The sequence below is a fragment of the Triturus cristatus genome, chromosome 4_1 (assembly GCF_964204655.1).
Source record: "Triturus cristatus chromosome 4_1, aTriCri1.1, whole genome shotgun sequence".
NCBI lineage: Eukaryota > Metazoa > Chordata > Amphibia > Caudata > Salamandridae > Triturus > Triturus cristatus.
Genome location: NC_140585.1, coordinates 1,118,668,984 through 1,118,695,721, shown reverse-complemented (window position 1 = coordinate 1,118,695,721; position 26,738 = coordinate 1,118,668,984). Strand labels below are relative to the sequence as shown.

Below are 26,738 nucleotides of genomic sequence, written 5' to 3'. Positions count from 1 at the left end.
CAGTCAGTGCAGTATAGAAATTGGGGTTATCAAAGTTGGGTCCATAAACATTTATTATAAGTATGTCCAGTCCCTGGCCACGGCACCTGGAGCTCACATACCGTCCGTCTACATTCGTGAACAAGGGGTCAAGTGTGAGAGAAGCTCTTGGGCGGACCCATGTTAGCACCCCTCGAGCGTGCGTGGTAAACCCGGCAGCATGGATATTGCCCTGCAGTCTCCTGCTACGGAGCATGGGGCTAGTAAGAGGAAGGTGCGTCTCCTGCAGGAACACAACATCTATTTCATGTCTCATCAAATTGGCCAAAACCTTACGCAACTTCCTATGGTCATTAAGACCTCTAACATTACATGTGAGAGCCCGCAGTTTACCCTGCACAGTAGCGCTATGGGGAGCATTACCTGTCATCCTGTGATCTCGCCCTGCCGGACTATTCGCATCTGCCATTGAAACATATAACTTGTACAATCGTCATGTGTAGAAAGTAGTGTCTATAAAAAGTGCCCTGCCAATCAAGTCCCCTTCCCACCCCGCCCCCCGCCCACGCCTGACCTACCCCAACCGAGCCTAGGCGAAAAACAAGAAAACATGCCCTTTGAACCATCCTAGAAAACAATAATCACATAAATCTCAACACTAAGCAAAGAAGTCCTGCCCCCCAAGGCCCAATTCCCAAAGTGCGTGTTTCACTCGCGGGCAGAGGTAGCTCGGTCACCAGAGTAAAACTGAGAAAACACTCCCATTTTGGTCTCCGCCCCGCACACCATCAGCAAATTATATAGCATCTGAATTACAAATAGAATCCCCGATCCCCCCCGCCCGAACGTCAGAAAGCCTAAGTGTTCCGTCAGTTGACCTAGTCTCATTACTGGCACCACTCCCGATCGAGAGCACACATTGTAGACCCCCAATATCAACGAACACAATGCCAGATACCACAAAATCGCTTCAGCACATGTGTCCCCCATGCAGTATAGAAGAAACCTTCACAGATAACCCGCGTGTATCATTATTATCTGAGTGTAGAGGAGTCCAAAGGTCAGTCCTGATCATCCATGCAGCCACCCACCACTCCCTCGCAAAAGTCTCTCTCTGGGCTACGCCGTTTGTCTTCGGACCATTCCTTCAGGGCCTTCTGCAAGACTTTAGGGTCAGTGAAGATTCACGATTGGCCCTGATGGTTAACACGGAGTCTAGCAGGGTACAGCATGGCGTAGTCTATGTGTTGGTCCCTGAGCTGTTTCTTCAAGGGGACGAACTGTCGGCGTGCTTCTTGTACCATTAGTGTGAAATCCGGAAACACGGATATTGCAGAGCCCTCTTACTGCAGCGACTGTTTGTCTCTGGCGGCCTTCAGCGCCGAGTCCCGGTTACGATAGTTCAGCGGCTTCGCTATAATTGGCCTCGGGGGAGCACCAGGGGCCGGGCGAGGGCCCAAGGAACGATGCGCCCTCTCGACAACAAACATATGTGAGAAAGTCTCGCCTCCTAGGCACGTTACCTACAACTTCTCGACAAATTGTTCCATGTTGCCAGTCTGGGTCGTCTCCGGAAGGCCCGTGATCCTCAGGTTACTGCGTCGGGACCGCGCCTCAAGGTCCTCAGTTTTGTCCTGCAGCACCTGAAGCACTCTCCCCAGCTGTTTGTGGTCCGCGTCTAGCAACGTCTGTGCTTCTTCGACCTCTGTGACCCGGCGCTCTGTCATGTCCAACCGTTCTGCGTGCTTGTCCAGTCTCTCGGACATTCGGTCCATCCGATAGGAGAGGGAGTCAATCTTGGTGCCTAGGACCGAAAGACTGCTCTGCAAACCTTTTTCCATCGCCATCAGCATGGCACGAATATCTCCTTCTGTTTCCTCCTGGGTTGGATCTTGCGCATTATCGCCATCTTCGGCGGCAGTGTCACGCCCCTTGGACTTCCTGTGGTCGAACGTCAGCTTTGTTTGTGTCTTGTCAACCCTCCCCATTGCTAGAGTGGCTCTGTAAACAGTCCGGGCCAAGATCTATACTTTTTCAGTTAAGGTACCACAACCGACGCGAGTGCTCCAAGCTGTAAGCAGTTATACTATGGCGGTCCCCGGCCAAAGCAGCTGTCCGGGCATCAGTCGTCACGGGGCTACAGTGCACCGTCACACCACCAGTGCGCACCGCACTACAGGGACACCAAGGCAATTGCGTTTCTAAATCCCATGAGGGCCAAGTCGACTCTGTTCTTCGGTACGGTTAGGCGTCACCGCTATCAGCTCCGCCACACTCCTGCTTGTATATGAGGTGCAGCCAGGCAGGCATACACAGGATTCTATAGCAGGGGGTATGGAACTGTTTAAAGACAGCTTCCTGCAGTCTGCAGACCCTGCCCAGTTCGCAGTGCAGTTAGGCACTTCCTTCAGCCTCTCTGATGTGGGCCAACTACAATCCCCCAAGCGAGGAGCGTTCTGAGGCCCACGTGCACGTTCCAGACACCCCCAAGAGCACACACCTCCCCTGTCTTCGCACGGAGTCTGGGGGCAGCCCAAAGCGACCCTCGCTCTGGAGAGGTGAGGCACCAACAGCCAGCAACAAACTGCGCTCACCTACCTGGCCAAATTATGCAGTCAGTGGAAATCGCCACCCCTGTCTCCAAAATGGCGGATCCCACTCGTAGCTCAGCGCGGTTCTTAATGTATCAAGGGTCTAGCTGACACAACTTCAGTGAAGCCTCGCACGCAGCTTCCCGAAAATGCTGAAGGGAGAGTACAGCCGCCCCACCGTTCAACTCCGCCGTCATGTTGTAGAGGGTCACTGCGCTCCCCCCGGGGACTTCAGCAGATATGCCGCCGCTCTCCGGCATCTCCAACTCAAATTATGGGCACATGGCCGCCTCTCCAGCCCAGGGGAGCCTCCGCCTTTTCACTGCATGCAGATGAGGTCGCCGTCCAGTGCCGGAGCTCCGCTACAGCAATTCCGACCTTTACGGTAGTTCTCAGGGCAACATCCGTCCTTGCGGCGCAACGTCTAAGGCTGCCTGGGGTCCTCACGGCAGTCCAGGGATCTAGGCCCGCCTCCACTGTGCGCCGGGCACACTCTCACGCTCCGCCATCCGGGCAGCCGCAGGGGTCGGAGGCAGGTCTATCAGCTCTAGGGCTCCTCCGGAGTGAGGCCGCATGCACTATTCAGATGCCGGATGATAACAATATATCCAGGAAAGACCTTAAAGCCAGCTGTATGTGTTTTTTGGGTGAAATTAGAATTACAATCAAAATGAAAAAAACAACGGTCCAAGCCCATCATCTTACCCTGTTGACCCCAACTATACAACCATATATTTTGTTAATTACTGGCGATTATGACCTATTTTTGTTAACATGCTTGAGACTGAATATCCTACATAGAGCCTTAAGTTTTCCTGAAGTAAATGACTGGTCAATGTTTTATGTAAATGCCCCTGCGATGATGTTTCTGTACCGTCGACTATACATATTCTATTCTTCTGTACATTTTATTCTATCCCTAGAATGAGATGGATTATTCCTGTACTAAAAAAATTTGGATTGAGACAATGCCGCGCCGCATTCTTGGAAATTATTATTGCCTCTGTTACTGCTTTTACATTTTTTTTACTTAAATGCCGTAAATCTATTATGAAGTGATCTTATTTATGTACTTAATCTTTGTTAAAAGTAGTCACGATATGCTTGTGTTTTTACAATTTTTAATGGAGTTTTAATTGCTTGACATATGCACTGTGCTTTTATGGTTGACTTCTATAGTAACCGAATAAAGAGCTTTTGAATTTGAGTTAAGTAGTTATCAGGCTCGACTTGATCCGATGAACAAAATACTTGATTCCATTGCCCATCTTTTAGCGAAATTGGTAAAGGATGTAGAAAATAACACAGATATCAATATTCAAATATTACACATCTTAGCAAAACAAATAGAAGGGGCTGGGAAAATTGAGGCGTTAAAAGGACAATATTTGGGAAGGGACCTGACACTAATTCTAATGATCAATATTTGCAAGATTCCACCTTTTTTAATAAAGCCACCCAAACGGAGGTGGCATGGTTATCAGTGAAGTGCTAGAAAGAGACCGAAAACTCCCTATTTGGATGAGATTAAGGGGCATATGTATCATCATCTCCATTTGCGATTCTCAAATATCGATTTTTTGAGAATCGCTATTTGAGAATTGCAAAACGGGATGTATTTAAAAAATCGCACACATTTTTGCGATTTCTTAAAATTCCTTAATTGCGATTAGCAAATTGCGAAATCGCAATTAAGGAATACCTTCCCATTCATTCCTATGGGCCAGGAGGCCCATAGCAATGAATGGGAAGTCCTTCTCAATTTGCGAATCGCTATTAGCTAATCGTAAATTGAGAATATTTTCAAAGGTGCAAGGGTGTCATGATGACACCCTGATGCACCCCTGAAATCAGCATGTGTGCACATATGGCGGACATACATGCCCTAAGGGCATGTATGTGCACCACATGGCACTTTGAAATATGCAAAAAAGTGCATATTTCAAAGAAATCGCAACTTACCACCAACTTGAAGTTGGTGGTAATTTGCGATTTCTTAAGGAGAAATCGCACAACTTGGGTGCGTGTTACATTGCATTTAAGAAATCGCAATTTGCGATTTCTTAAATGCTTACGCAAACTTAAGAAATCACAAATTTAGCGATTCCTTAAGATTGCGAGGCTGAAATGCCTCATACATCTCCTTTTGCGATTTTGTATTCGCAAACGCTGTTTTTTTGCGATTCGCAGCGTTTGCGAATACAGAATCCTTTGATACATATGCCCCTAAGTAACCAGAATTATTCCAAAGGTTCCTTTAGAATAACGCCCAGAGCTTTGGGAAGAGAGCATGCAATTGTTGATGTGATGCTCCAAATAGTAATATCTTGAATCCTGTAGCAGTCATTTCATCAGCTTCTGGCAGAGTTTCGTTATCTCACAGGGTAATATCATTCATAACTACTGAGTCGCAATCTAATTCTGTACATATTTGGAAAGACTTAACTACGAGCCATAAAGTGTTTCCGATATTTTCAAAAAATACACAATTGAGGGTCAATAAACACAGGCAAAGGAAAACGAGAATAATAACAAGGAAAGGTTGAAGAAAGCTAAGGCTAGATCCTCTCTCTGCAAATCCCGCAAGAGGACAGGTACACTATAGTAAAGACCTATCTTCTTCGGAGGATGGTTTACTGCATAAGTCAAAGGCTGTTGACCCTTTAAGGGAAGAACTTCGTATGAATGTTTCTCAAACACATAATGATGCCCACACTTAAATTAAGATACACCTAACCTTATTTCTAATATTCCCTCTTTTCAAAGGACCAGGATTTAAATGGGAATATGGATTGTGAGGTTTTAATGAATAAAGAGTGTGATTATATACACTCCATCAGGTCAGACCATTATCAAACAGATAAAATCATCTTGAGTTTTTTTTACTGATCACGATTCTGTCCCTTTTTTAACCGATCAAAGATTGTGCCAATTCTTGCTAATTTACCACAGTTATCAAAAATCGTGTCAGGAGATATCTCCTTGGTAGAGTTACCAAAACAACGGAAAGGATCTTCGGACTGGCTGAATGCTTTTGTACATTTAAAATCTGGTCACATTGCGGATGTAGTATTACATCATGTGGATAATCTCAGGCATATGGGGTATGACGTTTATAAAGTCATGCCTATGCCAACTATGGCTAATTCGTGAAATGAGGATACCCTATCCTTGATACAGCTATATGTCCCACTGGTATATTGGTCCAGATAGAGGGCAGACACAATGGAGTACTTTGGATCACAGTAAAATGGTCAGATAAGAGGTGTGAAAGTTTTACAAACCGCAGCGATCAATATGACAAATTCAGGACTGGAATTGGACTGCTTCTACGGTTCAACCAAGAGAGGAGCTTTTGTAAACCCCAGTGTTGGAGATCCTGACACCAAAGTTCTTAATTATCATCTCCTAGAACATAGCTGTCTTAAAGAGAAATTTTAAATATCTGACAGCTGTGCTGAAAGTACGGGATATTACACTCTTACTTGACAATCCTCCCCACATAGTCAATACTTGTGCTTGGAGATCTTAATGCAAATGTCCCTATGCGATCAAAATGTGATGACTTTCAGAATACAAAAGAAAATAGTATGGGGATTCTCGAAGAAATCTTTGATATCTCCTTGGGGAATGGCAGGGCACAAAAAGGGGGTGGAGATGTCAAGGGTAAAAAACTGGGTGTGTTACTCAATGCATTGAACATGATTGTATTTAATGGGTGGAGTCAAGGCGATCAGCCGTGTTGAAATATGTTTGATAATCGTAGATGCTCTTCTCTTATTGATTATGCAATAATAAATGCTGAAGACTTCCATTTGGTAATCTATTTGGAGATAGGGGTTAAGAGCTGTAGTGATCACAAGCCACTGTATTTATCCCTAGCTTGCAATTTGACAAAGAGAGAAATATGGTAGAATGCATATCAGATAAGATGCCTTAAGCACAGAAAGATATTATGGTCAGCAAAACCAAAAAACAGACCTACGAAATTATAAGAGGTCTCCTACAGTTAAATACAGAATCATCAACAGGAACTATAACGGTAAAATAAAACTATTTTACAGTTACAATTCGGAATGTTGCTGGGAAAGGGGTATTCACTGGCAATTGGGCTAAGGATAAATTGAGCTTGCAAAAGGAGCTTGTGAAATTAGAACATAATAGATGAATCTGAGAGGCCTTTAAACACAAGCTACGCTGCAGGGAGGATATTAATAAACTGCTAAAGAGGAATTATAGAAGAGAAATAATTTGTCTAATTTGGGAGGCGAAAGAGAATGCATGGGCTCCAGTTATTACAGCTTTACGTGAAGGTAAATTACAGCTTTTCTAGAAATTGGTAATCAAAAGGTTGGGTAGTATAAAAAAAACTGGAAGCCACCCGCCGTGCAAGTGGAGGATTGGATTCAATATATTTCTAATCTATATAAAATGAAAGAAAATCCTATGAACTCTACAGCGGACCTTGATTATTAAAACTCATTTTGCTGAGACTGTTCCTGGTAATTTCGAGGATTTAATCCCTGCTGTATTAGAAATCCAAAAGTTAATAAAGGGTTTAAATAGGTCGCGGGCACAAGGACCAGATGGCTTACTGCTAAAAGAATGGGTGGATAAAGAGTTGGTTCTCCAAGCAACACAATTAGGCTTTAGAACAGCGCACTTACCGTTTGATGGCCGTCTTGCATTGAAAGTCGATAGTCAAGGGAAAAAGCATCAGCCTCTTTATGTGGCATTCATCGATTTGTCCTCAGCATTCAATATGATTAATCGTTCACTTCTCTGGGCCAAAATGGCACATTTGAAAGTGCAACCAGCCCTGTTAAAATTGATTATGCTTCTCCATGAGGATTCCTGACAAAGGTAGAATAAGTAAGCAACAGTGCTCTGTTCAGGAAAATAAATACCCCTAATGGCTTAAGGCAGGGTTGTAGCTTAGCCCCATTGTTGTTATCTATTGATGTAGCGGATGCTCTGGGTTTTCTTGCCCTTCCTCATGGTTTTCCGCAAAAACTAGGGGGTAAATCAATTTCTTCAAAGTTCTTTGCAGATGACACAGTCATAATGGATCTTACACTCGTGGGTCTGCAAAGACATATACATTTATTTGACTCTTTTTGTAAAGTAAATGCTTTGGGATGACCTTCCTTGAATATGATCAAGGTCTCTGTTGTGCGCACTCGTAGCCATAGCCATTGCTGACACACCAGGAGAGGGATGGAACGCGACGCAGCGCAGGAGCGCATGAATCAAAGAATCTGAAAACAGGGAAAGCAGTAAATAACGGAGTAACGGAGGAAAGTACTGCGGAGGAACGCCAAGGGACCTTCTGAGTGGCTGGGACCTGTGAGCAGCAGAAGGAGGGGGGCGTAGTACTCGAAGCCCCCGGGTCCCAGTTGGAAGAAAAAGGAGCTGGTTCTCATGAAAGTTAAAAAGAACCAGGTGCTTACTGTCCTGTCCCCCGGAGCCTCTGAACCACAGATCTTGGCATTGCTGTGCAGAAGCAGTACAGTACAGGACCTCTTACAAGAGCCACAGGCTTCCTGGTTTGGATAAGTATAAGAATCCCTGTAACGGTAGTGCACAGTGATTAATCCTCTAAAGGATTTGTGGCAGATGTGGCAGAAGTGTTCAGCACAGCAAAGGGTATGGACAATTGATTTGAGCACAGCAGAGGTAAGTGTGCGTATGTTTATTGTTCTTATTGCTTATTTGTTTACTCCCCCAATAAGGGCCAATTAAACAGGGCAGCTTAAGGGGCTTAAGAAGGTGGGGAAACAACTGGAAGGATGGCAGCGAAATAATAAGGCTGATCCAAATGTATACTGGACTTGTCTTGTAAAAAGGAAAAATGAACTAAATAAGCCACCATAATACGTGTGCTTGTTATGGCCCCAAGGAAGAATAAAACCTGCTTGGACCAAAATACTGCGTCTAGAGAGCTCTCAATGGAACATAGGGCTTCTGGAGAGAGCTTTTGAGAGCCCCAGAGAAAGGGTCAAAAGAGCACCTAAGAAGAGAGCAAATAAGGCAGCTGTGCAGGGGAAAAAAGGGGGCGTGAAAGCCTCAAAGTCAATAAAGGACTTTGTGGGAAATCATTTTAAAAAGGTGTCTTCGCCAGCAATGTCCCAGGATGTAGAGGCAGAACAGCTGAATGCGAATGGCTCAGTAGATCTTTGTGAGAAAATACCGGAGTCCTAGTTTTTGGAAAATCAGTCACCCCTAAGCCAAAATGACTTAATAATGGCACCACGTCTGTCCTCATCCCCGCCCGTCTTTTCTCTGCAGGTTCAGGATCTGACGGTCCAAGACCCATTGGAGTTTAACAGCGAGGGTTCAAGGATAAACTGGGGGGATGCTTCAGACACAGCAACAAGTCCAAATCTAAATGAGAGCCAAGAGCAGCACGGTACCCAGCGAACTGATTCAAAAGAAGATGCGGGGCGAAATTCCACATTAGACCTAGATATTTCAGCAATCCCTTCCTCTTCAATGTTGGACATAATGTTGATGCTGCAAAGAACCTTACAAGGGTTATTGGCAGTCACAATGTTAAATAATGACATTCTAAAGACACAAAAAATGCATCTACATAAGATTGAGGAGGAGCTGTAAGGAATCAGGGGCCAAATGCCAACTATGATAAGATCAGTCCCAGACCCGCAGCCCCCAGCCTCTGCAGAGGCCTTAGATCTACCAAAAGGCCCACATAATGTTTAAATTTCAAGATGCCCGATGTTGATAAAAAGAAGGGGTGAAACTTCTAGATATAGTCCCTTTAAATATAGGAGCCTAACAGGAAAGAAGGTACAAAAAAAGGGAAAAGGAAAGGTTGTGAAAAGGGGAAGAGATGACGAGGCTAACCCAGAAATTGCTACGCAAGAGATGTTGCCCACCAGAACCCCTAGGGAAATAGGAGTGAGCAAGGAACCTAAAAAAGAAATGAAGAAGGGGATTGGAGAAGGATTAAAAAAGGTGCAATTAAAACCATCCCTGCATTTGAATAGAGCTAGCCATAAAGCACCTACCCCAAAGAAAAACCTTGATAAAGATTTGCAACAAAAGGAAAGAATTGAAGCAAGTAGTAAACTCATGGCAGCATCTAGGGAGAACAATTGGCAGCCACAGATGACACCTCTTAAGCTGGGAAAAGAGGCAGTTGAGAATAAGTGGTTAGATTTTGAACCTGTACAGGTAGAGAAGGGGGGAAAAAACCAAGGAAGATTTCACCCCTAAATAGGTCTCAACTTTTACACTCATTCTCAAAATGCCCGAGTTTGACAGGAATTGGAACAAAAGATCTGCGTCAGGTAGGTTTTGAAGCTAACTATAATGGGAAGGAAATTACCAGGGTTTTAGTTTATTCAGACCTGGTAAAGTTGGCAATTGGGAAGGCAGAGAGAGAGGTTTTTAAGGAAGGAATACGGATAATCCCGGAGAGAGAAGTAGAGGGGAACGACCGACTAGGCAGAGACTTCTTAAAGTGTCATGCAGGACTAGGGAAGAGACAGGTGAGGCTACTGGATGAAGATGGAGACGGTGCTAGAAACCTCAATATAATAGCGAACAATTCTGATTTGAGTAAATTTTGGGGGAACTGGAGCCAAAGAAGCAGCCTCGCAGGTTCCTCCCAGTGGTATAATGAGGAGTTTGGAGAAGAAGGATATTTAGATGATGTGGAATAGGATAATGGGGTGCCGCATAGCCTTAAGATTGTATCTTGGAATATAAATGGTCTCTGAGAATTGATAAAACAAGAAAACTTAAAAGAGCTAGCAAAAAACTACTGACATCATATGCTTACAGGAAACTTGGCTATGCAACAAAACCCCAGTAATTGATGCCTTTCTCCAGCTCCATCGCCCAGGTTTGGGCGCCCGGCAGGTGGGATTATGACCCTTATGTCTACAAAAGTAGTGAAGAAGGTGACATCACTCTCCGTGAAATGTAAATGGCTGCTTGCATGCAGGTTATCTCTGTTCGTTGTAGACAAAAAGCATGAAAACGTAATCCTCATAAATGTGTATATGCAATGGGGTAGCTCCGAGGAATATGGGGCTGAGATGGGTTATTTTAAAGATGATATTGACACCTCATGTGAGAAGTACGACACGGACATAATTTTAATGATGGGTGATTTTAATCATAAATTAGACCCAAAGCAGTTAGACAGCTGGTACACGGAAATTCTGGAGGCCTAGGACATAAGACTAGTGACCTTCCCAGATTATGTTTCCTCAAACCAAGATATAAACTTGGGAAATTCCTTGGGGACAAAGAGCCTATTTTGCCTGAATGGTAGGTCAGAATTAGACTGTCCAGCTAAGAAAACATTTAAAATAAGCACACAAAATTGACTATGTGTTTACGTCTGCCTGGAACCTTGCCTTAATTAAGGGGTTTCGGGTCTGCCACAGGGAAGGCAGTGATCACAACCCCCTGCAGTTCGAGATTTCAGATGTGAACCCGACCCCACGAGATAAAGTAATCCTACAACATGTGGAGTATCCCAGGCGATTGACAACTAGGCGAACAGATGAATATATAGCAAAGCTTGCAATATTACAACATAAGCTAGATCTGGGAAATGACAGAGGACAGAACCTGGAATGGTATGAGGGACAAATAGAATAGGTTGTGCAATGACTTTGTGTTGAACTAAAAAATGTGAAAATACATGCAACAAAACAATATAAAATCCCAGTAAGGAAAATAAAATGGTACTCTGTGGAATGCCTAAAGATGAAGAAGGAGATAAGGAGAGAAGCACGTAGGCTTAGTGTTAAATATGAACTGAATAGAGCCATATATCTTAAAAAATTGAGAAGAGACTACATAATGCTAATTAGTAGCTCAAAAAGAGTGTATAAAGAAAAATGTTGGGGAACTGTTAGAAACTATTGAAACAAAGAGGATACGCCAGTTTTGGAAGCTGATTCAGGCAGCAGCTGAACACCCGGTAGGAGCTATGAATTGTGTGGCAGAAGAGGCCGCATGGGAAGATTATTTGCCGGAATTGTATGGCTCTCGTAGAGCATCAGAAGAAGGAGTGATGCAAAACTGGATCTAAAATCAGATTTCTTAGTATTGAATGTGAAAAATACGATAATCAAACTAAAGCTAACTAGGGCAGCAGGACCTGATAATCTCCCAGCCTCCATAATAAAGTCCCAGCTGAACTGGTGGGCAGAATTTTTGTCCCACATGTTCTGAGTCATTCTGGACTCAGGAAAAATCCCTAAAAATTGGAAGGGAACAGTAATTAGACCGGTGCACAAAAAGGGTGTCATGAAATCTCCGAAAAACTATAGATTAATTAATTTGCTGGACATTGGGGAAAAAGTCTTTGCAAAAATAATATTGAGTAGACTTAAGGATTGGGTGGAGCAATGTTCTATTGTGCCGGTAGAACAGGGGGACTTTTAGGAAGGGCACTCCATTGTTGACCACTGTTTCGCCCTATGGGCCGTGGTGCAAAAGTCAATAGAGGGGGAAGTTATACTGTTGCTTTGTGGACTTTCGGGCCTCATTTGATTCTGTGAAAATTATAATATACCGGAAGGCTTACTGGCTATAGTAAAAGAGCTACATAGAGGAAACTGGACATAGGTTATTAAGGATAAGGGGGGGTCTATGACGCCGAAAATAGCAATTGAGAACGGTCTAAGACAGGGCTGCGTCTTGGCCCCCTTGCTTTTCGCCATATTTTTAGCAGACTTACCTGCAACCCTAGAGTTTGACAGAAGCGCCAGTCCGATCCTAAAATGGACGGTAACAAAGTGTCATGCTTATTGTATGCTGACGATTTGGTGATTCTTGTCCAGACCGTGTTAGGCCTCCAAAGAAAATGAAACGCTCTTAGAGAGTATTGTGAGGCAAAATTTCTAGTTGTAAACATGGGAAAAACTAACATTTTATGTTTTGGAAAAAGAGATACGAGTTTTAGCTGGTTTTTGGGCCCACAGAATTGGAGATTGTGAGTGAGTATAGATACCTTGGGGTCTGGTTCGATAGTGCATTAAAGTGGCATATGAACTTAGAAGCTCAGAAAGCAAGAGCCTCTACATCGATCTGTGGGCTGAAAAGATTTAATCGAGAATACAGAGATATGTCCCACAGACCGTTATTAAAGGCATATAGTGCAATGATACCCCTGCAAGTGCTGTATGGAGCTGAAGTCCTCTACCTAAGTGGTAAAGTGGTTGGGACTTAGAAGAAAGGAAGTGTTTAAAATCCTTATTGTCACTACCGAGCCCAGCAATGATTCAGGCCATTAGAATTGAGTTAGGAAAAATAGCATGGAGCATCCAGTCACAGGTGTCTTTAGTAAGGTTCTGGAAACGCCAGGACCCTGGAGCAGTGCAGAAGGTCTCACAATGGTGCAGAAAGGAGATTCAGTCTAGTAGCCTAAAATGGGCAAGGGAAGCTAGAAAGAAACTGCTTACTGTAGGTGAGAACCTAAAAGTGAGAATTTGCAAACAAACACTGCAAGCAGAATTCACTAAGAGCGCACTCGGAGCCCAAGGGCAGGAACTGTCCAGAAAGGTAGATATGGAGTATCTGAGAACGAAAAAATCAGTGCAATGTATGAGAACTCCATGGTTGAATGAAGACTGGTATCCATATCTGGACACATTACCCAACTATTGGCTCAGATGTGACATTTTAAGATTAAGAATTGGCATTAACCCTTGGCTGACAAATGAGAAAATAAAAGCAGAAATGATTCAACCGGATGGAAATTGCAAAGTTATGCTGGGAACAAAAAGCGATATTTTGCACATTTTAGTAGATTGTGTTTCAGTCTTAGCTCAGTGGAAATTAATTTTACGTCCAATTTTCTTAAAATATAAAACAAAGTCACAAGAACAGGCAGTAGCCCTACTTACAGAGATGCCTAATCTTGAGATTGCTATTGCAATCGGAAACTATATGAAAGCTATAAAATCTCTTTAGGTAGAAACTGAAGATGTTTTAATGATTTAATGATTTTATGGTTGAGTTCTATTACAATGCACTTTGCCCCGCTTTAATTATGAATTAAATAGACATACCAATTAATTATGTTAAGTGTGCCACCCTGTGTGGGATATCTGTGCCGTTACTACTTTGCTTATAGGCTATTAATTGAATGGTATTGATGAAGAATCTGTATGGTTTTAATATTCACAATTGGGTTTTATTGCTGTTTAAAGACTATGGTCTAAATAAACATTACTTTTTGACTTGACTTGAATGCTTTGGTAACAAATGTTACTAAGACAAAAATAATGGTATTTGCTAATAAAAATCAGACTAGTAGGACAAATGGTGGCTAAATGGGGCCTGGGTGGAGAGGGTTATGGAGTACAGATAACTCTGCCTCCTATTTCAAACAAATCTTAATTTTAAATCCCACATATAACAACAGACAATAAACGCTAATGTGGTGGCAGGCTCTTTTTAAAGGCTTGATTCCAAGTTGGGTCGCAACTCGGTAGAGATGTTACGTGTTATGTATAATTTGAAAAACTCTAACCTTATAGTTTTGAGTTGTTCACTAAGAAGGAATTAGCCTCCCTTCAATCTATAGAAACAAACATTTGAAAAAAATGGCTGGACCTAGTTAAAGGAACATCAGGGATATATCGGAGGTATGTAGAAAAATTATACTGAAAAGGCTGTTTAAAGTAAGATCTATAGAAAGAGACCAACAGGATTGTCAGGGTTGAACCTAGGTGGCTCATGTGATGAATACAGATTATAACGGTCTCCCACAACCGTATTAAGAAACATCAAACTTAATTGTATGTGCCTTTCTAATTGTTATAATAAAAAGGTTTTAAATGTTTTTTATTTTTTTTAAAACATTAAACTTAAAAATATTCGAGGATGGATGTTGAAACTCAAATTGAGGCAAGTGCCAACTCTTTTTTTAATATCCACATTTTATTGATTTTCAAATAGAAAACATAAAAACACAATAAACAATTTCGCATGTCTATGAAGTAAGCACAAAATCAGATGACACACCCAAATCATACATCAAGCCCATGATGTTCACATCACCTGCCCGAAATGCTGTAGTGTTTCCTCAGGCATCCTCGTGCTTCATATATCGGTCATTCCTGGTAGGTGCACCAGTCCACACCCCTCCTCCATTCCCCAGCGAAGGGGACACCAGAGATCTCCACTTTTGTGCAATGTCTTGTTTGGCCACCAGTGTGGTCACCCCAACAAAGGACCGCTCCATCCTGCGGCCCCAACCTCATCCAATAGGCCCAGCAATGCAATGCTAGGAGTAAGAGTAATTGGGTGATCTAGGATCAGAGAAAGTTCCCCTCCAATCCCTTCCCAAAACTGGGCCAGGGCCGGACAAGCCCAGACAATGAGAAAGAAGTCAGCTTGTCGTAGGTAGCACCGCTCACATCGAGCCTTGCCTGCACGGTGTAGTCGTTGGGGTGGTCAGATAAGTGAGGTGTGGGTGATTGAGTTGGACCATGTGAAGTCGAGCAGGATGGACAGCTCTCTGGGAGCCAGGGGGGCTTCACCCCAGTCATCATCATCATCTAGGTCCACACCCACCTCTCTCACCTCCGGTGCAGATCTGCAAAGCGGTCTGGAGCGTTAATGATTAGAGAGCGGTATGTTCTAGAGATAGCGCCTTTACCTAGTTTCCCCATCAAGATCTTGGCTTCAAGAGGGTTACATTCTGGGATGCGCATACCAGTGGGTAGGTGATCGAACAAGGCATGGCACAGCTACAGATAGCGATAAAATTGGGTATCTGATAGACAATATTTTTCCTGCATTTCCTGATCCAACATCAGGGCATCCCCTTCCCAGACGTCTTCCTGGTGGTTGATCCCTATTTTGTCCCACTGGACGAAGTTGTGTAGGCCCGACGTGTGAGTCAGCCACTTTCCCTGCCACAACAGGGTCATTCCAGTGAGTTTGCAGTCCCATTTGATAAAGCCAAGTGCCGCACTCCAGCAGAGAAGGGTCACTCAGGTGCAATCAGGAAGTGACTGTGGGATTGGGCTCCCATAGAGCATGCTCAGAAGACCGCTGAGGCCCAAGAGTTTTAGTTCTACCCGATAGGCAGGTTTGTCCCATTCTCCATTAAAGCATTAAATCAGTAATTTATCGTCACGATTTGGGCAGCCAGGTAGTAACCATATAGGTCTGCCGTCCCTATTCACCCATCATACGGAAAATGTCTGCTGTTAACAAAGGCCACTCGGTTGCGGCCTCCTGCCCAGAGAAAGGTGTTGATTTTTGACACCAGTGTTTGGAACCATCGTCTGGGGAAAATTTACAAGGACATACAGGAGATGCGGGAGACACATCATTTTAAACAATGCTAAGCGTCACAAGGGATACAAGGGCAGTCAGCTCCACCGATCCTATTCAACCCTGTCATGAGGGGTTGCAGGTTAAGACTCCACGCTAGTGCTGGGAGACGAGAAATGTTAATGCCTAGGTATTTACAGGAAAGATGGAGCAGTGGGATCCTGTGACTCCTGCTACTGGCACCAGCAGGGATTTCGTTTCATTGATTCACAGTCCAGAGGTTCCCTTGTAAAGGTGGAGAATCTCCAATCATTGAGGGCCTGAAGATAGTGGGTCCTCGAGAAACAGCAGAAGGTCGTCCACGTATAAGGCTTTACACTCCTCTGGTCCTTCCTCCCAGGAGTACCCTGTACTCGAGCATTTGCCTGGACTTGGGTGGTGGGCGTGACATAGAGGAGGCCAAAACGTTTACGGAACATCGGTCCAAAGCCTGCCCTTTGCAGCACCGTCTCAAAAAAGGCCCATGAAACAGGATCAAATGGCTTCTCAAAAATGCGGTGTGCTTGGGATAAAGCTAGTTGGACTCTTCAGATACAGTGGGGGGGTACTCTGATAGCCAAGAGTTTTGCAAACACCTTGATGTCAGCATTGTTAAGGGAGACAGGCCTGTATGAGGAGCATTGGTCATAGGACTGTCATGCTCTGGGTATCAAGACGACAGTGGGAGTTTCCAAATCTGGAGGAAATGGCCCACGGTCCGCCGCTTCTGTGTACAGCACCAGAAGATGGGGAAGTAGGAGGGGCCGGAAGCGTTTAAGGAACTCGACTGGGAAACCATCTGGGCCCGGTGTTTGCCAACTCTTGTAAAATGTATAGAGACCAGTCGGAACAATTAAAAGGAGGATGTAGTCTGAAATATATGTCCTTTCTGTGCTAAAAGAGACTTGACTCTGGCTCACCTTTTGGTTTTCAGTCCCTCATTTAATGGTGACAGAAAGAAACTATTACTACGAAGATTTCGTGAAATCAATATCCAGAATTTACCTGAATGGTTAGTCTACATAATGAATTGCAGTGATGTCTGCTTATGTCATGTTATTGATAGGTTCTTAGATATTGTTCGGAATAAGTCGATTGTGGGTGTACTCTGTGTTAGCAAATCTGATATTTATAACAATATTTGGCTACTTGTATGCGCTGTACTTTTTCAATATTTTGCACATAGTTTGCGTTGTTATTGTAATAGAAATATAGGTTAGAGCTGATATTTATACATTTTAGTTGCCTTAGTTTATGCTTTTATATATGTTTAACAGTTATTCATCATATTCATATCAGAATACTATGTGTAAGGCGCCGAAGAGTTCCAGTAGTCAACATGCACTAGGGTTCCATTTTTTTTGTATTTGTTTTTATATGTTGTGTTTTTTCAATGATTTGTTGTATGATTCAGCAAAAATGTTTTTTACAACTATATTCTTATATGAAGTGAACTTTTGTCCTATGGAATATATAATTTATTGGTTTTTAAGATTTAGTGAATGGATTAGGGGTCAAATTAAGAAGATATGCATTATATAGAGAAACTTAGGTATAGAGAGGCCTGTAATGGTAAGTTTGTGATTTTTATGTGTGTTTTTGTTGCCTTCTCGGCACAGTATCAAACAAATAAAATACTGAAACTAAAATTGCAAACATTAGTGGTCAAGTAGTGTTTTATAAATTGCTAATAGCATAAATAAATATTCACATAAAGAGTAAAACATAAATGATGAACGAAACCCAAACTATCCAATACTAAGTGTCTATAAAATCATTGACACTGTTACACTACAGTACACATATTCGAAAATACAGCTTCAGGGAACCTGGCGTGAAAATTATTGCTCAATGTATCTACTCTTCAAATTTGTTCCATTTCTTCCTAGTCCTGTTGTATGCCTCACCTTTCAACGCCTTGCTCAGTGCAAACCGTATCAGTTGTCTAGACACACAGGTCTAGTAGATTTTTATCTCATCCCAAAGTACATCAGACAGTGTCAGCTGGTTATGCCCGAGCATTGTGTTCAGGCAATGTGTAACCTATGCAGCTACATGGACACTGCCTCCATTTGGCCTCTCCTTCTAATAGGCCTGAAACAACCGGTCCCAAGTGGTTTTAGCGGAGCGCACTATAACAAGGTGCTACTCTAAAACATGAATAACCACATTTTGAAACGGAGATTTAGAATGAACATTTTATTTTTAAACTCTTGAAAAATATAGGTTCAAACTTTACCTGTCTTGATACTGAGGTCTTCGCAGGATCTGGAACAGATGTGATAAAATAGTCGTAGTTCCTTTTGTGCACACTGTTCATACCAGGCATTTTACTGATTTTACAAGTTTTAGTGCTAGCACTGCAGTTTTTACGCTTTTTATCATATGATTTTTTTAAGGAAAGTGGAAGTGGAGACACTGGTTTGTCTGTTGCCCGAGTATGGCCCATCAGATAGTGCCTGTGGGAATACGGAGGGAGATTTGAGTCTATACTGCTTACTACCGTACCCATATGTTTTAGGGTGTCAGTGGGGTTACTCAACAAGCTAGTTCGTCCTTGTGGCTCAAATCTGGCATTGAGTGTGCTTGTTCCAGGGTTTGTACTGTTCAGAGACACATGGTTCAGCAAAGAGGAAGTGTGATGGAAGTTCAAGGTTACCCTTGGATTCAAGATATAGCTGCCTTCATGTGACCCAGAAAACGAAGTGGATGGAGACGTTTGCAAAGGAGGTGAACATGAGACTGATGGCGTCCTTTCCTTTTTGCTACATGAAGACTCAATGGCACAGGAGGGAAGCTCTTGCCCTTTCAAAGACTTGCTGCGCATTGTCCTTGATGTCTTTTGGGATAGTGGTGTTGGGACTACTTGCAATGGTGACATGGTTGGAGCTGCTTTCAGTGATGGGTCTGGTATTTTCAAAAAGGCTGACACTTGATGCAAATCTGCTGGCTGTGACATGATGGAACTTGTAGCAGATGTTGTAGTGAAGGTGTCTTTTGATAAAACAGCTGATGTCCTGATGTTGGATGGAGAAACCTTTGAATCAAGTGTTGATGGAGGCAACATAGCATTTGGCTGGCTGAGAGGCAGCAAAAAAGTTGTTTGGAAATCGCTTCTGATATGTGTTGCCGGAGAAGGTACTGGGCTTTCAACTGCAAAAGGAATTTTCCTAAATATGAGGAAAGAAGAAAATACAATTGTTGCACCTTTCTTTCACCTTCATTAATTTTTAATATTCAAGAAACATTGCATAAATCTAATAAAATGTTGGGACTGGAATTATTATAAATCTCTCAGGGAATTTGTTTTAACGTCTGTATTGGTAGTTTAAACACAGGCTCATTTTAAGTTATTATCAGAGAATCATTTTAGCACAACAGATTTAATGGACTGGATCAGAACCCTTCAATCTAGCTGATAAATTCCTTCTATTCATACTAACAAGTCTTTTTTCGTGTCTATTTCGGTACATAATAGGATGCAAAGCTGTTACAGAAACTATTTATCTGCAGCAACTAAGACCATCATGATAGATAACAGCAGAAATCACAAATGACCCAAAGGAGATGGCATCCTAGCCGAGGCAGCTAACTTTTGGAAAACTAGCACAGCCACAGGACCAGCACAAGATATCCATTCCAGTACAGCTGCTCTCATCCTGTGGGCCACCACAGATCAAGGCGATCCTTTGCCTGTCCTTTCCTGACAGTATTCTTTCGACACATCATTCCTAATGTCTTTATTATACTTCTTCTACACTGTTCTTGATGGCATGACTCCTAGTACAGTATCATAGGGATGCAACAGCATCCCTACTTAAATTTAGCCTTCCTACAAAACAGTTCTTAAATAGCTGTATTGTCAGAGCACTGTACTCATCTGGGCTGTATTCTTTTAACACAGTAACACTGATGGAAGTTTCAACAAGCTTTGCTTTTGAGGTACTCCATTCAAATGTACTGTATTCAGAACAGTCATTTTGTGGTGTAGTATTATTGAGGCGCAATTTTCAGGCTTTTGGTGCAGCTATGTCTCTTTTGTTATTGCTGATAGGACTTATATATGTTGGTGGATCATGATTGATGGACATTTTCTATCAGAGGAACTATATTTCGAGTGGACCAGTGTTCCCCATTGTTTTTTTGGAATTTGAAGGTTTGGGCATTCTGACTTCTGGAGCGGATGAAGCCTGCTGACTCCAGCACATGTGCACTGCCATAATAATGGAAACTGCTTTTATGTTTATATTGCCATAATTGACACTTTGATATGCCAGTTGTAATTAACACTGAAGCTTCTGTGTTCAAAGGTAAAACCTTTGATTGGTGGAAACCATTAACACTTAGCTGACATCCTTCCATCGTCGATCCCACTCCTCCATAACATTTGACTGGAGTCAACCACCAACTTCTATCTGATCACGCTCCTTTGTTCTTCAAACGCTGAGGTCACCAAGACCATGTTATAACACAACTTTTAGACTAAAACTGATTTTTAAATTTGCATTGTTTCTTATGGATTTCTAATGCAATAATTGCATTCCTACTTCCAATGTTCTTCTTTCATCTTCAAGTCAATTTACTTAGTAATCATTATCTCTTTTTAACAGTAACAGGTTTGTAGTAACAAAGTGAATCAAATATTCCTCACTGAAACTGAGTTTTTGGGAAACTCAGCCACAGCGCCCCCCAAGACCCTCTCGCCAACAGTTTAACTATCTGGTTTCATACAGGCATACAAACATGGAGGCACAATGCTTTACATGGACACATTCTGTAAGTGGGTCAGTGTTTCTTCCAGATATAATATCTATGATGAGACGGTTCCTGAGAACACCATGTAAAGTGCAGCATAGCTATGCTGATGGGCTTAGTTGGTAAACTGCACACCAATTATTCTGCTACGCTTTGGTATCTGAGTTTCATGTTTTTCTGATGGTTATATAACAATGGGCGCGGCATTATACACAATCTTGCTATTCTGGTGTACTGCAGGTACAGTGGTAAGGGCAGAAACAATATCCTGAATAGAATTTCTAAGTAAATAGAGGTTCCAAATTAACAGGCACTAGAGATCTCTAAAGGGAGCGACGTGGATGGGCAAGATGACGGACTTGGCTAAGTAGGGCTCCCGACGAACCTCCACTTAATCCTTCAACATCCTGGTGTATTGACCTGCACTTTCCCTGCAAATTGATGAGAAGTGAGCTGACTTGGCCGGGGCCTGCATGTTTGGAGGATGTCCCAAGATTGAACCCCAAGTTCCTGCTAACTCCTGGGCGAGTTTCTCTGCTGGTCTTCTGGAAGGGTGGCAGTGGAGCTCAAAGCAGTTGCAGCCGGAAATCACCTATGCCACCAGGCCCTCCAATGCCACCAGTCAAAGACTGGATCTGGATAGAGTTGCAATTAAACAGAAACTCCTTGGCGCTGCAAGCCTGAGCTAGCTACACTCTCAGGGTAGGACGTACGAATTAGACGATAAGCCTGGAAAACTAATTTATCGGCTCGCATATAAAGGCCATGCCAGCAAACTGGTCCATCAGATACGCACTGCTGGAGGACCTATGTCAGTGGTGGCGTGCAGTATCACAGCTGAATTTGCTTCCTACTACAAAGCCCTGTACATCAGCAGTCTACCAATTGTGGCTGAGCATAACCATCCCCTTGTGTGCGATCTCATAGTGCGTACAATGCCAGATATTGAACGTAGGAACATGGACCTCCCTATCACGGAAGAGAAGATCCAACTGGCTATCACCTCCATGCCCTCTGGCAAACGCCTGGGCCCAACAGCTTTCTTTTGGAGCTTTTCAAGATACTCATTGCTACTAGTTCCTCACTGTAAGGCATTGTCTGAAGATGCCTATGAATGCTGGTCCCTGCCCTACGATCTCAGAGGGGCAACGATTGCTGTCTTACACAAGTCCGGCAAATCGCCGGGTGAGTGTGCCTCTATTCACCCTATTACCTTAATAAAAATTAAAGTGTAAAATTCTCGCGAAAGTACTTGCTTTGCGATTGGCCAAAGTTGTACACATCCTTGTACATGTGGACCAAAATGGTTTCATGCCCAGCAGGGAGACCAGGCACTGTCTGCGACAATTGTGTGTCGTCTTGGCCCGTGCAGATAAATTGACGGAGGGCAGTGCATGTGCATTCAACACTGTGCAATGGCCCTTTTTAAAGGCTGTCATGTGCAAAATGTGGTTTGGACCCAATTTTCTCCAATTGATTACCACTTTGTATGCTGTTTTATGGACCCAAGTTCGGGTAAATGAGCACAGTACCTGCCAAGCTTGTCTGCTTTCACCCTTATTATTCGGTCTAGTAATGGAGCTCTTGGCTGAACTAATACTGGTTGACACTCAGGTTCAAGGGTTTAAATGGACAGGAGGGCACAAAGAAAGAACTTCCCTTTATGTGGATGACATCCTCCTATACATCCACCAGCCTAAGAGCTCTAATTCTGCTACTATTTATACTTGAGGCACACCCTAGACACCTATTAGGGCGTAGAAGGTTGCCTGACCACAGCCCCCTGGAGGCCTAGTTAGTATTGGACAAACTTGCTGAAGGGGGTATTTCATGACTGTATGGAACCTTAGTGAATAACTTACCCGACTAACTTGCACAGCTCAAGGTGGCGTAGGAGACAGATCTGGGTGTACTGGAAGACTGGGAGTGGATAGAAACCAAAATGGCCCACATGTTGGCGATCTCCATGCGCTTTAGGCACATCGAATATAAATATTTGCCTCGCTAATACTATAGCCCGGCAAGACGATGGCATATGGGTAGAGCTGTCAGCCCAGACAGCCTTAGATGCAGTCATCCACCGTGTGCATTCTATCAAATGGTATGGGAGTGCCGGGTAATCCAGAGGTATTTGTTCTCCATAGAATGACAGTTCAGAAGGAAGTGTTCTGGGCCAACACCTTGACCGGCACCGTAGGATTTCCCTCTTGGGACTCATGGATGACTTTAGTGGCCCACGAAGCATCTGCACTTTAGTTGGAATTGGCTACATAAATGCCAAAAGAGACGTGCCATGCCACTGGTGTTTCATTGACACCCCTCCCCCCCCCTCCCCCCCAATGGTTGCAGAGAGGTTTAGGGGAATGGATCACTGTGCCATCTTGGAAGAACTGGTATATAAAAGTCGAGGACTGTAAAGGAAATATGTTAAGATATGACACTCTTGGCTCAAGGCTACTGTAATAGCATGAAAACTGGCTTTGAGAAGCAAGCGTCCACATACTATTGTTCATTGGGTGTTTTTTTGCTCTATAGCATGCATACAGCTTCTATGATCACACTGTAAACTGGCAACAGGACGCTGACATGTTTTGGTTTTATTTACTTTCTGCTTCTGTATTACGATGCAAATAAACAAAAAGAGTTTAATAAAAATAACTCCATCAAACTCATTACTTCAATAGATTACACAAGTAAATGCACGTAAAATGTGAAATACAATCCTCTTGCAAAACATTTTTTTGGGATTAAATGACACCATGAAATACCTTAATAATTTAATTTCGTTTTTTTATATACATATAAACATCATAGGTACTTGCCTGTTGATTAAATGATAGGGTCACTCTTCCATAAATATATTTTAGAGTACCCAAAATCTGGCTTACAAATCACAATGAGACTCATGAAACTGCGGGCAGAAAACCATAACATATCAAACAGATTCAGATTCCCAAAACACAGAATTACTACTTCCGCCCCTCCCTTAGAATCTCTATCCAAGCCCCATCTGCCTCCAAGGCTGGTGTTGTGCTCAACCTGAAATACAATACCTGACTAATCTATGCACTTTGAAGATGTCAAGGTACATACATGTGGAATTAAGCATAATAAATGTATTCTTACCAATATATATTTATCTTCACAACATTTTTGAAATTAGTATTTTGGCTACGATATATTTATAGCATGATATTTAAAACTATATAGTCCAAAAAACACTTCTCATACATCAGACTGCTAAAACTGTAGAAATACTTCATTTTAATCAGGATGTTAAGAGAGTTTTTGCATGTGTGGGAGAGAATGTGTGTGTGTGTGTGTCAGTGTCTCTCTGTCTACCCCGAGCCCTGGAAGAGTCATTGTTGTCAGAAATGTGTCTATGTTGGACAATTACAGGTAACTTCTTCTGAAATGAGAAGGACAATGCTTAAAACAGTGTGGATTAGGTCTACACAATGTCTGTTTTCATTTCACAATGCATCTCAATGCGAATCTATCTAGTCAAGCTGGGTTAACAGGCTGACAATGAGGAGCCATAAAAGCTACGTCATGAGTTTTTTCTCCTGATTTTGCCCATGCTTCATATGGACTAGAGTCAATATTTGGAGGCTCTTCTGAGAGGAGCCTAGCTTCCATCTGAAGCAATCACAACTGAAAACAGAAGATTTGTGAGCTGTTCTGCTAAACAAAGGACCGGAGGAATGTGTCCTGCCAAAGAGACAGGGTCTTATTTAGAGTTTTTAGGGGGAAGTACTCTGCCACAAATATGGCGTAACAACATGTATTTAACATTATACAACGCATTCCTGTCCTTTCCTAGCACTGGTGCACTTTTCGCTGCCTAGTGCCAAAGAAGGCACCCTTGTGTCACGTTGCCAGGGGGCCTGCCTTTGAGTCAGGATTTCATTGTGCAGGAAGGACCTTCCAGCACAAACAATCCAGGGAGGTATTTTCCTCTTTTTATGTGAACTGCAGAAAGAGGAAAAAATGAGGTGAAATAAAGATATTTCTCCTCGTTAGCCTATCCAGCTTTACCGGGGAGGCGTAGCATTTTGACGCATTCCCAGGTCTATCACCAGTGGTAAATCTGGGAATGCACTAAAATCCATGGGTAGATGAAGGGGAACACCCACGCTCCACCCATGGAATGGCTCCCTGGGGCAGTGTAACGCAAAGCAGCGATTTGCACTGTGTTTGTGGAAAGCTGGCTCTGTATATGCTATACCAAAATGAGGTATAGTGTGCACAGAGTCCAGTAGAACCCCAAAGGTAGGCAGAGGTAAAAGTAGATAGCACCTTACTCTTTATTTGTGGTAGTATGGGCGAGCAGTCAGGCTTATCAGGAGGGTAGTGTTAAGCATTTGTTGTACACACTCAGGCAGCAAATGATGTCACACACTCAAAGATTGAACTCAGACCAATTTGTTTGTAGCAAAAATTATATTTAGTTATATTTATTTTCTAGACCCAAGCAAGCCTGGCACAGGTGTAAGTGATACTTTTCAAGGCAAGTTGAACAATACAAGCAAGCTGAATAAAAATGACTTGGTTATAGTTTTGTAAATACTTTTGAATGCATTGAAAATTACTGTTAGATTACTTTTGATTACTTTTCAGATTACTTTATAGATTTCTTTTTCTACTCAGTGTGATATGCCTAGGTATCACACTGGGACATTTCCTAGAGGTAAGGTAAGTAAAGCAGTTTTTAGTTATTTGCAGTTTTTCAAGTTCTCATACAAAACCAACTCCACACCACAATTTTGAAAAACGTTCAATACAATCCGATGGAAGGAAGGCAAATGCTACTTACCAGTATGCATCTGTTCTTGGCATGCAGAGCTGCAGATCTACACACTGTGCATAGATCGCCATCTGGTGTTGGGCCCGGATGTTTGCAGTTATTTTTCTTCTTGGAAAGTCTTTGGAAGTTACGAGGTATGTGACTCCTCCTTTGGGTCATCCTGCGCATGGGCTTCGGCTCCATCTTCAGATTGTTTTTCGCCAGCATGGAAATGATGCAGCGTAGTATTAAGTAGTGAAGATGCCCATGTGTGTTGTATCTAAATAAGATAAACTGGAACAGATAAAGGTAGCCGGGGAGGCGGGTGGGCATGTGTAGATCTGCAGCTCTACATGCCAAGAACAGATGCATACTGGTAATTAGCATTTGCCGTTCGAGGCATATGAGCTGCAGATTACACACTGCATAGATTATATAGCATTACTCGCTCCTAGCGGCGACCACCAGTATCTGTTGCAGTGGTTTGAAACAATGTTTTGAGTACAGCTTGGCCCACACTACCTTGTTGCTTAGTTTGCACATCTACACAATAGTGTTTAGTGAAAGTGTGCGGTGTAGACCATGTAGCTGCTTTGCAGATATCATCTAAGGGAATGTTCCCTAAAAATGCTATGGAAGCCCCTATCTTACGTGTAGAGTGGGCTTTTGGGGGGAACAGTTAGTGTTAGTTTTGCTTTGTGGTAGCAAATCTGTATACATTTAACAATCCACCTAGCTATCCCAGCCTTGGAGATGGGGTTGCCTTTGTGTGGTGGTGAGAAAGACACGAACAGTTGTTTGATCTTACGTAAGGGTTGAGTTCTTTCGATGTAGTAGAGTAAGGCTCGTTTGACATCTAATGTATGGAGAGCTCTTTCTGCAATGGTCTGTGGCTGTGAGAAGAATACGGGCAGTTCCACAGATTGGTTCAGGCGAAAGGGAGACATGACTTTAGGGAGGAATTTTGGATTAGTGCGGAGAACCACTTTGTTATGGTGCATTTGCAGAAAGGGTTCTTGAATGGTGAGTGCTTGTATCTCGCTGACTCTTCTGAGGGAGGTGATGGCTACAAGAAAAGCAGTTTTCCATGTTAGGAATTGAAGTTCACATTTGTGCAGAGGTTCAAAAGGAGGCCCCATTAGTCTTGTGAGAACGATGTTTAGGTTCAACACATGTGAGGGTGGCACTCTGGGGGGAATTATTCGTTTGAGGCCTTCCATGAAGGCTTTTATGGCAGGTACTCTAAAGACTGACAGATGTTGCCTGTTTTGTAGATAAGCTGCTATGGCTGCAAGGTGCAGTCTAATAGGCGTGTA

The 26,738-nt window shown here is 42.9% G+C and overlaps 1 protein-coding gene across 4 annotated transcripts in view; it reads right to left on the bottom strand.

The window, feature by feature from the left end:
* The window catches only part of ATXN7L1 (ataxin 7 like 1), a 226,305-nt gene that overhangs the window by 13,608 nt on the left and 185,959 nt on the right, over window positions 1-26,738 (bottom strand). For all 4 annotated transcript variants that reach the window (XM_085654142.1, XM_085654141.1, XM_085654143.1 and 1 more), the window contains one exon: window positions 18,121-19,051. In XM_085654142.1, the coding sequence (XP_085510268.1) occupies window positions 18,121-19,051 (931 nt within the window). Of the gene's footprint in view, window positions 1-18,120; window positions 19,052-26,738 lie in introns of those variants that run through there.